Source organism: Choloepus didactylus, chromosome 2 (genome assembly GCF_015220235.1).
Source record: "Choloepus didactylus isolate mChoDid1 chromosome 2, mChoDid1.pri, whole genome shotgun sequence".
NCBI classification, from domain to species: domain Eukaryota; kingdom Metazoa; phylum Chordata; class Mammalia; order Pilosa; family Megalonychidae; genus Choloepus; species Choloepus didactylus.
Window position 1 is genome coordinate 213639512 of NC_051308.1, and position 13251 is coordinate 213652762.

Here is a 13251-nt window from a genome sequence, read left to right on the forward strand (position 1 = left end):
TCTGCAAATATGCAATTTCCAAATAAGGTCACATTCATAGATATCCAGGATTAGGACTTGAACATATGTTTTTGGGGGACACAATTCAATCCACTATACCTAGCCAGCAGGCAGATTGGCCTAGGTCCTGAGTACGAGGTGGTTGTACTTCCTCTTGCCTCCAGGGGTAAACAGATTAATGGAAGCCAGTGGATCTTACCCTGAGATGGCACCCCCCGACCCCTGGGAGTTTGGAACATATTGGGGGCATTCTGGTTGCAACGATGTCTGGAAAGTATTATTTTCATTTAATGGGTTAGGGTCCAGAACAGACCTATAAACAGTCCTGCCTAAAATGTCAAAAGAATTCTTGTTAAAAATACAGATTTAAGTCAGAGACCCAGGCAGGCCTGGTGCATACTACTGCATAGGTTGTGTACCATACAACTCCAGAAATGCATGCACAGAAAATGTCATAATTCACTGTTGTCTAAATGAATGGCCCATACTTGGAATTACAGTGTGTATAACCTGTACTATACATGGCAGGCCTGGATCCAGGCTAATGCCTTGTACTGAATTTTTTTCAGTTTCATTTTTTTAGAAAAGGACTTAGGAAACCCTAATAAATAGTGAGTCTAGCTCTATCTTCTGGCTTCAATAGTATACTTTTTGTTTACGTTATCCCAGAAGGTATAAGATGCCATTCACTTCTGCCTACCTCAGGACCTAGAGACCAAAAGGCCTGAATCTATAATCACAGTCTTACTGCTTTGCCTTTGTGTTCATTATCTGGTCCTCAGATAAGCTAATCTTGGTTTTGAGAGTGGCTTAGTCTTCTTTATCTGTATCACGTTTAATATTGCTATGCAGAGGAAACCTAAAAGCATGAAATTTTAAGTTCACCTTGATTGTTAGTCACTTACAGACCTTCTGAAACATGATCCTGGAGTCCAAGTAGTTTAAAAAAGTCTACATATTATTTTGATCAGAGCCTAGTCTGAGAACAGGCTGGTTGTCCTGTCTTTAGTCTTTCTTTCTTTCAGGATACTCTCTACACCAACCAAAGTTATGCTAGAATAACTCTGACCGTATCTTTTCCCTGAATGGTATCCAACTGCTAAAGAATAATTCCAAACCCCTTCTGATGGCACCAAATGCCTCCAAGTAGCTTAACAGCCTCACATCCTGCTATACTACATTCCAGTTCCCTGTATTTCTCAACATTTCCCCAAAACACCAAGTTCTTGCAATTTAAATTTTACTTTATATTGTTATCATGGTATTATTATACTATATGGCATTAACAATTTACATTGATTCTCACACGAGTCATTAAGTTCTTGGGAACACAAATCATACAGCAAAACAATCAATTACTAAATTCTAATCACAAGAATTCTAATAGCCATTAAAAAAAGTGGATCTTGGCAGAAATGGAGTTAAGTAGAAAAGGACAATGACTACCTAGAAGACTGAAGAATTCAAATATGCTTAAGTCTTTTCGGTTAATGACCCCAAAGTAGCAAATAAAAGGTAAGCTTTAAAAATTTCTTTATCATTTTTTCTTTTATAAAAATATTTTTATGAACATCAAATGTCTCAATATAACATTTAAAAAATATAACGTTTCCCCTTTTAATCACATTCAGATATATATTTCATTGTTGTTAGCTGTGCTCAAAATTTTGTGCTACCATCACCAACACTCATGACCAAAACATTACCATCATTCTAATAGTAATCGATACATTTTAAACCTTAACTTCCCATTCCCTATCCCCACCCTGTCCCCTGGTAACCTATATTCTAGATTCTGACTCTATGAGTTTGCTTATTCTAATTGTTTCAAAACAGTGAGATCATCCTTTTGTGTCTGGCTTACTTCACTCAAAGATGTCTTCAAGGTTCATCCATGTTGTTCCATGTATCCTGTACTACATTTTAAATGTAAACAATTCATGTATAACATTAAGAATAAAAAGCAATGCAATTTATTAATAGATAAAAGCCTATTTTCTTTGCTAGTAAAAATAGTTTTAGAATCATTAAGTGAAAACTTTAATGTTACTATCATTTTCAAAGATCAATAATTTTATTGGACTGTTAAAACTAAAAATTTATGTAAAGATAATTATAATGGATGACAGGAAAAAACATATTAAAAGTCTTGTAGTTTAATTTCTGAAATTTATCAAATATACCTAAAACATTGACATTTTCAAAATTTTGGCATTTTTAAAAATCAAGATATTTCCAAATAGTGTAAAAAAAAAAAAAAATCTAGCTTTCTGAAGTGTATGAGAAATAGCCTTAAAAGAAACTGACATGGAAGGTTACAAATAAAAAGGGAGACAAAAATATAACAGGCAGATGTTAAAAGCAGGAGTGTCAGTATTTAAACAAAAAATTTGGGTACAAAGTATTAAATTGGATGAAGGCGGAAGATATTTTTTATTGAAAAAAGTGCAATCCACGAAGTTTATATGTAATGCATCTTTCTGCAACAAAAGACACTCCCAAAATATATTTTAAAAACTCTTCAAATTACATAAACTAACAGAAAAATGCATAATCATGGAGCAGTCAATAGACAAATTAAAGCAGGATAGTGAATATTTGAATAATATAATAAACTTGATTTAATAGATGTATATGGAACTTGTAGTCTCCAAATCAGAGAATAATCATTCTTTTAAAAAACCCAAGAACTTTTATAATAGTTGGCTATATATTATGCTACAAAGAAAATTTCACTAAAATTCAAAAAGTTAAAACCAAAATGTTGATATTCATCTAAGATAAGCCTGCCTAATTACACTCACAGCAGCAATAGAAGGCTTCTTCCCATCACCGGCAGGTGGATGAGTAACATCTGCTCCCAAAAAGATCACTGGTTGCTGGAACACAGAAGGTCTTAAACACATTTTGAAAAAGAGTTAGATAATTCATTTTTTCATTATTCATTTATTTGTTTCACACTAGTACAAAACAACTTCAAGTTACAGACACAGCACAGAGAAGGTCCTATTTAGACAGTTTCATAGGGTTGAACTATAGACAGCTTTATTATCTTAATTCATCAATCCCTACCTAGTCAATGAAATAAAAGCTGTCACAATTGGTCCATCCAATGTCTTATTCAGAGCAGTTTGCTGGATTTAGCAGTGGTGCTGGTGTTTACAAAGGAAGATGGTGCTAGTGTTCTCCATAATAAGCACAAAATTATAAACTTCCTCATATTAATCAACCAATTTTTATCAATTTTTCTTGAATTTTAGTTTTAAGCCTATGTTAACTCTCAAGGAGAAAAAGAATCATTTTAGACTGGGAAGGATCATAGGAGTCTAATACTCCCCTCCCCTTGCCAAAGTATAAATTTGAGTATCATATATTTACTAAAAGTTGTAAAGTAGTTAGTATTTCCTTTTATTTTAAAACACATCCTGAAGATTCAAAGGATTGTCTCTTAGTTCTTGGATTTGTTGATAAAAATCTATATTCATCACCTTTAAGAATCCCATCTCATATGTAACAGGGATCTGAAGCAGCATGGAAAAAGGGAAAAAAGGGCTTTTGTGTCAAACACACGTGTCTATCCTTATTCTAATGTTTATTTGTGGTGCATACTGGTCAAGATCCTTAAGTTTTTAAAGCTCCAGTTGCTTCAACTATTAAAAGGGAATAGTAATATCTTTCCCACAAGTATATGTTAAAGGTGAAGATATTTTCTAGTGTTCAATGAATGCTAATCCTCTCTCTATCCTTCTCTTTTTCCTTTAGATCACAGAGGTGACATAGAATTAAGGCAGATCATCCAGGACCATGATTCTGCCCCCATATTAGTTTCAGTAGAGGCAACTTCTTAGCTACTTCCTCTTTCCAGGTTATGATGTCTCGTATTTCCAAAGAACTTGTAGACATGAGGGCCATCCAATGGGAACATCTGTTGTCCCACTTATTGCAGGGGTTAATGTAGCTTACTTAATTGACTGGCCATATACCTCCCAGCACCCCTCCTTCCTTACTTTGTAAGTGAGTGAGTAAGTAGCCTCATAAAACTGTAGTCCAAGTTGAAGATGACTTCCAAATAAGGAGAAAATTCTTCAAGCTGGGCTCCCCAGTGAGAAATAAATAAGGCTTTCCAAGTTCTAAAACTTATACTTTCTGGCTAGGCAAAAGGGACTTTGCATACGAAATGAAAATGAGGGAGGGAAGGAGAATTTTTACAAGAGAATCTCTTAAACTTGACAATCTAAACGTTAAAAAATTTTTGCCAAAATGTCTCTTTATCTCCCATGGCAGGAATCACCAAAGCTCTCTTACACAGATGTAATATAATAATAATAAATAGAAAAGTTAAGATATGAACAATAATAAATATTTTCATAAGTGATTAGGTTATCTTACCTTTGATGAGGTACAAGAATATTATTTATCCCTCCAAGTTTAACATTTATCTTTAGGCACAGGTTTGAAAGAGTTTGAGGAGATGTTTTTATTACATTCTTGACTTGAACACACTGTGTAGCCATACCCAAAAGTGTGTCACCTACACGTTTCACTTCCGCTGTGGAGCAAATGCAAATGCTTCTAATTAGAAAGAAGGCCTAACTTTATTGAAAATAAAGTTACCATGTTGCCTCTTTTGAAATACATTATTTTATCATAGGAAACCAACAATTACACCAATACTAAAACTATGCTGTTAATTTAAAGTATACTGCCTTGAAGATTAACTTAGTATTTAATGATACTTTTTCTGGTTGTTTTTATCTTCATAAAAATAATATAACCATAATAATTTTAAAAATAAAGAAAATATCATACATTGTCCTTTGTTAGCATATTATTGTACTCTTTCAATAATTTTCTCATTTTTATTATTTTTATGCACTTATAATCACAGTATACATGCAGCTTTCAACCCTACTCTCCAACTTTTAATTTTAAAAATACAGATGTAATACAGCGTAAAGAGCAAAAGTTACATCTTCTTTTCTCCTTTTCTGCCATTGTAACTACCATGAACAGTTCAGAGTATAAAACTTCTTACATACAAAACATCTGGAAAATATTTTTAAATCAAAATTCTGTTTTGCAATGTCATGTTAACTTAATAATATAGCATAGCTGTCTCAGGCCAACATAGAGATTACCCTTATTCTTTATAACAGTGGCAGTTATTTTGTTTTAAAATAGCATAATGTATCTAACCAGTCACAGGATGATATATATTTTTTAGGTTGTTCCAGGTTTTCATTATTTCAAACAATGCTGCTATGAATAAAAATCCTTATATATTTATTTCTTTTTTTTTTTAAGTAATTGTATCTTCAGGATAAATTTCTACAAGTAGAACTAAGGAGTGAGAGATTATATACATTTTAACATTTTGATAGATACTGACACACTGCCTTTCAGAAAAATTCATTATTCATTAATAAATATCTAATACGCACCTACTATATGCCAGTACTGTGGTAGGCTCTGGAAATAAAATGGTGAGTCAACACAGATGCTGTTCCTGACCTCACAGAGCTGGAAGTCTAGTCAGGGATATAGGTTTTAATTAAATAACCACTCAAATTTAATATGACAGCTGTGAAAGTAACATAAAGGAGAGGCACAAAGTGCTATGAGAGATAATTAAAGAGGGAGAATTTGACATTGTCTGAGAGGTCAGACAAAAATTTCCAGAGAAAGGGATGACTGAACTGAAATTCAAAAGAATAACATGCATTTACTTAGTGAAGGGTGGAGGGTGTGATTTATATTCTTTGCTCATTAATCTAAAAGAAAAGAAGAATTTTTTCCTTTGTTGAACCCATAAACCGATTTATAAAAACATTTTCACTCATAATAAATTAGCCATTTCTTGTTCCCATTTGCTGCAACTATTTTTCAAATTCTATTGACTTCCTTTCAATTTTGGTTATATTTTTGTGACATACAGAAATTTTAATTATTATGCAGTAAAATCTACAATTTTTCCTTTGTGAGTTCTTCCATAATTTCTCAGCTTAAATTATTACACTCCATTTGTTGGTTTGAAAATTATATGTTCTTTGTGTTTTTCCATGGTTAAATGATTTATATTTAACTTTTAAATCTTGCCAAACTTTATTATGTTTACAATAATAATAGCTAACATTTATTGACTGCTTACTATATGACAGGTGCTATTCTAGGCTCTTCACTTAATCCTTACAGTAATCAAATGGGTGAGGTACTATTAGTATCCCAGTTTCACAGATGAGAAAACTAAGGCATAGTGTCGTTAAGTAATTCAGCCAAAGCCATGCAGGTAGTTCAACTAGGAGTACCTGGATATAAGAAACATAGTCTGATTCCAGAGCCAGTGCTTTTAACCACTAAACTATAATGATACTCAAGTTGTCTTAATACCATTTTTATTGAATAATTCTTCCTTTAACCATTGCTTTGTGATGCCACTTTTCGCTACTTGAAATTCTTATCAGTGTCTCTTCCTAGACTATGCAGTTTGCTCCACTGATTTGTCTTTTCCTACAGTAACAATACATGATTTTAAATACTGTATCTATAAAATATGTTTCACTATTTGGAAGGTTTAGGATATGTTTTAGCATAATTCTAAGAGGGATATCAAGTACTTGAAGAAAAATGCAGTGTTAAGATATCTTTACCATACACTGGCGTCTTCCCTGGCAGGATGACAATAATGAGCTGTAGCCCAGAGTAGGTGTTCTTGAGATGCCGGAACATGGGCTCCACGCTGTCTGCCCCCTGCGCATATTTGCAGAAGCAAGGCTGGCCCTGGATGGGCATCCCTGCATCCTTAGAAATCTTACGCAGCTGGTCCGTGAAACCCCTAGAAGGAGAAACAATTAAAAATAAAACTATTGTCGAGTCATTAACATCTATAAACTAGTAATGAAAATTTGGGAAGCAATTGGAGGATGAAGCAAAGATTTGTGTGTTCCATATAAGAGGTCATCAAACCACTGATATTAAGGGGAAAGATGGGTCAGTAATCTATTTTGCAAACAAAGAACATCACCACATAGCTATATGGCATTTTGAGTTTACAAAGGGCATTAGTAAATAGTGTGCTCTAGCTAATTGGGTTCTGATTCCCATTTTGCTACATACTAGCTATGAAATCTTAGGCAAATTATTTGTTTTCATCATCTGTAAAATAACTTCCATTACAGTCCTGGTGTGAAGATTAAATGAAATAATCATGTAACAGCACTTAGCACATTGCCTAAGACATGGTAAGAACTTGATAAATTTTAGCTATTACACATTTTCCAATTTGATCCTAGCAAGATTCATACGAGGCAGGTCAGGAATTATTCCCATTTCAAAGATCAGGAAATAAAGTCTCAAGGACATTAAGCATGTGGCCAAGGTCAAATAGTTAGGTAAGTGGCCGAGCCAGAAATATGACCCAGGCCAGAATTTCTTTGCATAATATTGCCTATCTCAAACTAGGATAGCAGAAAAAATTATGCTCTCAGAGGAGATTAAAAAATATAAAGGTTCATTCTTGTGTTTCAGCATTGAAAAAAAAACTTAAAAAGCAATTGAGTCAGGTGGCACTTCAAAGTGCTTTCATTTTGAAATTTTTTTTCATACTGAGAAAAACAAACCCAAATAACTTCATATTTAAACAAAATTGTGCATTTAGTCTAGTATAAATGAGTAAGGATATGGGGAGGGGGTTGTTAACAATCACTTTCTTTGCTTTTAAAATAAGTAAGATCCTAAGTCAAGGATCTGAGAGATCTTTGCTCAAAAACACTCTTTTCCCCTCAGAACAGAGATGAAGTTTGTAGGAATTCCCTTCTTTTCCTTATTAGCTTTCAATTCAAGAAGCATGAAGTTGAATATTTTCAGTTATCCCAAACAAGAGCAATAGGCCCACTGATTATGAGACTTCTATTCAAGCTACAAATAACAAATGTAAAGTAAAAACAATAACTCTAAGCCTTTTAAAAACAATTGGAGATGTTTTCTTTGGCCTTTGGAGATCAAATAAGATAGTTGTAGCATTGTAATAAACTGTCATTCTAAAATCTTTTTGAAAGCAGGGCAATAAAAACCTTGGAGAAAAAATACATTAACCGATCATTGAGACACAAATTTAGAGATTTGGGATTAAAAAGGAATGAAGAGAGTTAAACAGAAAAAAATATTTTTAATTCTCAGATGAATGTGGCAAGGCAAATTCTGAATTGATCTGGGATAAACAGATCTCTATACCACTCAAGAACTACTCATTAAAGACATGCTTTATACAAGCTATTAGTGGAGATCTAAATTAGACAACAATCATTTTCTTAAGAAAATTAGATCCTAGGGGGGGATTAATTTACAGAAATAATTATAATACAAGGTAGAAAGTGACAAGTGCAAATGGGAAGGCTATTTATAAAATAGTATGTTAATTTAGAGGTGAGAGAGATGATTTCTAGCTTGGAGAATCAGAGAAGAGTGGGTAGTATTTGGATGGGTAAAGACAGGAGGGAGACATTCTCAGGAAGAGAGCAGTATGAATGGAAATGGGAAAAAAACGCTAGAGAGACAGAGGGAATACAGTACTTCAGTTTCTTTGTCCAGAGTATGTAAAAAGGGAGTCATGGGAAAAGACTTAAGAGGCAGGTGAAAGATTTAAAATGTAATAATTATTTTGACTATTATTCTTTGTCAGAGAGAAGCTTAAAAGTTTGGAAGTGGGAGTAGTCACAAGTGGAGCTGGTGCTCTGTCATGACAGCATAGGTCCTCAAACAAGAGTGACAGCAGAAGTCCTTGAGACTGTGTGAGAGTCCCAAAAGAGGATAGACAGAGAAGAGGAAAAGAAGCCAGATAAAGTGATAAAAAGGAACAAGGAAGGCAAGAGAGGAGAGAACACTAAGAAGATAGTCTAATTATATCTAATGCTGCACATATTTTGAGGAAAATAATGGTTGAGAAGAGACCATTGTAAGCACAAAGTGGTGGAGTGCAAAAGCCAAATTTTGAAAAGTAAGGAAGTCGAAATGAGGAGTTTAACTACTTTTAAGAAACTCAGTTGAGAAATAAGGAGAGAGGCAGGATAGCTGCTGAAAAGGAAACTAAGATTAAGAGAAATACATCCTTTGTTTTATTTTTTAATGCAAGAGAAAAGCATGTTTTTGACTGCAATCAAAGAGCCAACTGAGAAGAAGAGATTGAAGAAATGAGAGATTTATGATTAAAAGTCCTGGAAGAGATGGGAAGAGAAGTGATCAAGAGCACAAGTAAAGAACTAGCCTTTACTGGACCTGGAGGAAAAAAGGTAAAAATGGTGGAATTTGTCTTGGGGTGGAAGAAGAACATCTCTTGCTTTGACATGGAAGGAAAGAAAGGTAACTGATTGTACACCTTGAACGACAGTATGTTATGCAGATACATCTCAATAAAAATGCAATTAAAAAAAAAGAGAGGTAACACAGGCAAATAAATACTAAGAACATACAGTCTCAACATCAAGGTCTAAGTCATACTTAAAGTTTTATTTTCTATGTTATCAGAATAGAAGCTAAAACAAAATACAGTCAAGCAGTAGGGGTTCCCAATTTCTTCCTGAGAAACAACACTTTATCTCCTACAAGACTTTTTTTTTTTTTTTTTAATCTTCATTTTATTGAGATATATTCACATACCACGCAGTCATACAAAACAAATCGTACTTTCGATTGTTTACAGTACCATTACATAGTGGTACATTCATCACCCAAATCAATCCCTGACACCTTCATTAGCACACACACAAAAATAACAAGAATAATAATTAGAGTGAAAAAGAGCAATTGAAGTAAAAAAGAACACTGGGTACCTTTGTCTGTTTGTTTCCTTCCCCTATTTTTCTACTCATCCATCCCTAAACTAGACAAAGTGGAGTGTGGTCCTTATGGCTTTCCCAATCCCATTGTCACCCCTCATAAGCTACATTTTTATACAACTGTCTTCGAGATTCATGGGTTCTGGGTTGTAGTTTGATAGTTTCAGGTATCCACCACCAGCTACCCCAATTCTTTAGAACCTAAAAAGGGTTGTCTAAAGTGTGCATAAGAGTGCCCACCAGAGTGACCTCTCGGCTCCTTTTGGAATCTCTCTGCCACTGAAGCTTATTTCATTTCCTTTCACATCCCCCTTTTGGTCAAGAAGATGTTCTCCGTCCCATGATGCCAGGTCTACATTCCTCCCCGGGAGTCGTATTCCACGTTGCCAGGGAGATTCACTCCTCTGGTTGTCTGATCCCATGTAGGGGGGAGGGCAGTGATTTCACCTTTCAAGTTGGCTTAGCTAGAGAGACAGGGCCACATCTGAGCAACAAAGAGGCATTCGGGAGGAGGCTCTTAGGCACAACCATAGGGAGGCCTATCCTCTCCTTTGCAGCAACCGTCTTCCCAAGGGTAAAACCTGTGGTAGAGGGCTCAACCCATCAAACCACCAGTCCCCTATGTCTGTGGTCATGTCAGCAACCATGGAGGTGGGGTAGGCGAATACCCCTGCATTCTCCACAGGCTCCTCAAGGGGGCACTACATCCTTTTTTTTTCCTTGTTTTTCTTTCTTTTCTTTTTTTTAACTTTCCCTTCTTTTTTAAATCAACTGTATGAAAAAAAAAGTTAAAAAGAAAACAAACATACAATAAAAGAACATTTCAAAGAGACCATAACAAGGGAGTAAGAAAAAGACAACTAACCTAAGATAACTGCTTAACTTCCAACATGTTCCTACTTTACCCCAAGAAAGTTACCTAATATAGCAACATTTCCTCCTACAAGACTTTTGATCACAGGGACAGGTCAGGGTGCTACGACTGAAGATTCCAAATGGGGATGGGCAGCAGCGCTACTGCAGGCTGAGGTATCTTCATCATTCCATGCTCCTTAAACTTAAGAGAAGTAGAGCTTGGCGGCATTGCTGCTAGGGGGGTATACAGAGGTATTAAAGGAAAGTTAACAGCTACCATTAATTGATTGCTCACTTTATGCCAAACACCTTATACATATAATCTAATTTAATCCTCACCCTTTCAGGTGAAAACTGAAGCATAATGAGATTAAGTGAATTATCCTTGGTAATAAGGCTAGAAGTGGTGAAGGTGGGAATTAAACCTAACCTATCTTCCAGCAAAAGCCAATGATGCTGCTGCTACTCCACACAAGCAAGTGTACTGGGATAACTAGAAGAATAAATCTTGATCAAACCATTGAGAAGAACACTTTTTTAAAAGTTCAGTGATTAAATATACTCCATAAGAACATTAGCCAAGTATTTCAAAATTGAAATGCAAATGTAAACACAAAAAGTTCACAAAGCCAAAGTAATGACATGCCTTACTTCAGTATTTCTTCTCTGCACTGCCTCTGTGTGGCAAAACAAGCTATAGCCCACATTTTGATTTCAACTCCTGTGTGGAACTGTTTCCCTCGCATGTCCCATACTCCATGGCTTGGTGTTGCTACGGTCCTATTCTATAAAAAAAAAAAAGTGTGCGAAATAACAAGGCAGAGGAGAATAAAAAATTAATGTACAATTTATTTCAATGAACTGAAAATAAGCATTTCAAACTTTTGAACTGAAATACTTTTGACATTCTACATCGAATTGACTGTTCTAAGTCAATATTATTTATCCTTTTATAGTTTAAAAAAACAAAAATTCTACTAAACTCAAGAAAAGACACTTACCTTAAAACAAAACATACTGTTGGAACAATAAAACACTTTCTAAATTGCAGACTTAACTAGGATGTTCTCTCTATACTTAGGAACTGTATGTGTATTACTAAAAAACTATCAAGAGTTTTTACCCGTCCTCCATACTGTAGCATCGGTGCTGGAAGTACACGTCCGGTCACATGGGCCATTTCATCCCGAACTTTAAATTGAAACTCCTGAACAAATGGATCTGTTTCATAGTTTGCACTTCTTACCTAACAAGAGAAAAAGTTTGTGGTTACTCTCAAAATTCCAGAAAATTCCCTGCTTTACTCACTAGAACTCTATTTTTTCCCGTCACTGTGTCAACAAAATGTTTTGCAATAGGTCTTTGTTCTTGATGCCCTAACTATAGAGCAGAGAATCTTCACCTGGTGACCACAAGTCATAAGTGGACTCCAGGAAATCTGTGAACCCCCGATAACTTACACAAAATTTAAATGTATATATCAGGCTGACTCATAAGAAATTTGAACTGCTTTGGACCCATGAAAATGGTAGTTTTATATGATTCAGCTTAATATGTTTTGGAGAAGGTGGTCCATAAATTGCAATAGATTCTCAAAGAACTACCTGACCTAAGAAAGGTTAAGGACTTTTGATTATACAGGATCCAAAGATACACTATTAAAAAATTATTTTAGGTTGAATATGATATCAAATATTGCAATACAGCCACTAATAATCCTAAAGCTTTTTTTCTAGTTTGTTGATTTATAAATTATATAAAATTTATTTCTTCCATATTTTCAGATAAATAGTGTCATATTATAAATGACAAGAAAGCCAGTATGAGTTATAGGTTGTAATTTTTACATAATACATAATCCATACATAAAATCAAAGATAAAGAATTTATTATACTTTCATGCTGCCTTGGATCTCAGAGTGTAATTCATACTTACAGCATACTATATAACTGCTTTCAATACTTACTTGCTCTCAGGGTGAAGGTCAAACAAGGTTATAAAAAATGGCAATGTTCAAATCTTTGAGTAACAATCCATTAAAAAAATGATATATTCTAAATATGTAAAAAGTATCTCTCCACAATAAGCAGGAGTCATTTTCTGAATTAGGCACTAACACATCTTTTTCTTCAAGTTTAATTACCATTCAATTTTGGTTTAATTACCATTCAATTAAGGCTACAAAGAAAAATAACTACTACTTACTAACACTGGCTATGTTAGTATGTGACATGTTTGTTGCTAAGAGCTTTATAATTAATTTTCACAATAATCTTACAAAGTAAATCTTTCATAATTGTTATACAGAGGATAAAAGTAAAATTTAGTAAAATCAAATGACTTGCTTAAAACCACATAGCTAAGTAAGTGACATAGAAGATTGTTCTAGAGTTCCTGCTCTCAATAACTGCACTAGCCTTCCAGATGCTATATTATAATAATACAGTAATAGCAATATTAAGTGGAGAAGCTAGATTTTAAGAACCTAGGGCTGATAGTCTCTAAAACCTGTGCCTTTAACCAATATACAGTATTATCTCTCTGAACAGGTAAGCTTTAATAAAT

At 34.3% G+C, this 13251-nt stretch overlaps 1 protein-coding gene across 4 annotated transcripts in view; it reads right to left on the reverse strand.

Moving 5' to 3' along the window:
• Positions 1–13251, reverse strand: part of LOC119527573 (protein argonaute-3) — a 180672-nt gene that overhangs the window by 43479 nt on the left and 123942 nt on the right. For all 4 annotated transcript variants that reach the window (XM_037827736.1, XM_037827735.1, XM_037827738.1 and 1 more), the window contains 5 exons: positions 11809–11931; positions 11337–11470; positions 6648–6832; positions 4390–4549; positions 2805–2895 (listed from right to left, as the gene is read on the reverse strand). In XM_037827736.1, coding sequence (XP_037683664.1) covers positions 2805–2895; positions 4390–4549; positions 6648–6832; positions 11337–11470; positions 11809–11931 — 693 coding nt within the window. The remainder of the gene's footprint in view (positions 1–2804; positions 2896–4389; positions 4550–6647; positions 6833–11336; positions 11471–11808; positions 11932–13251) is intronic.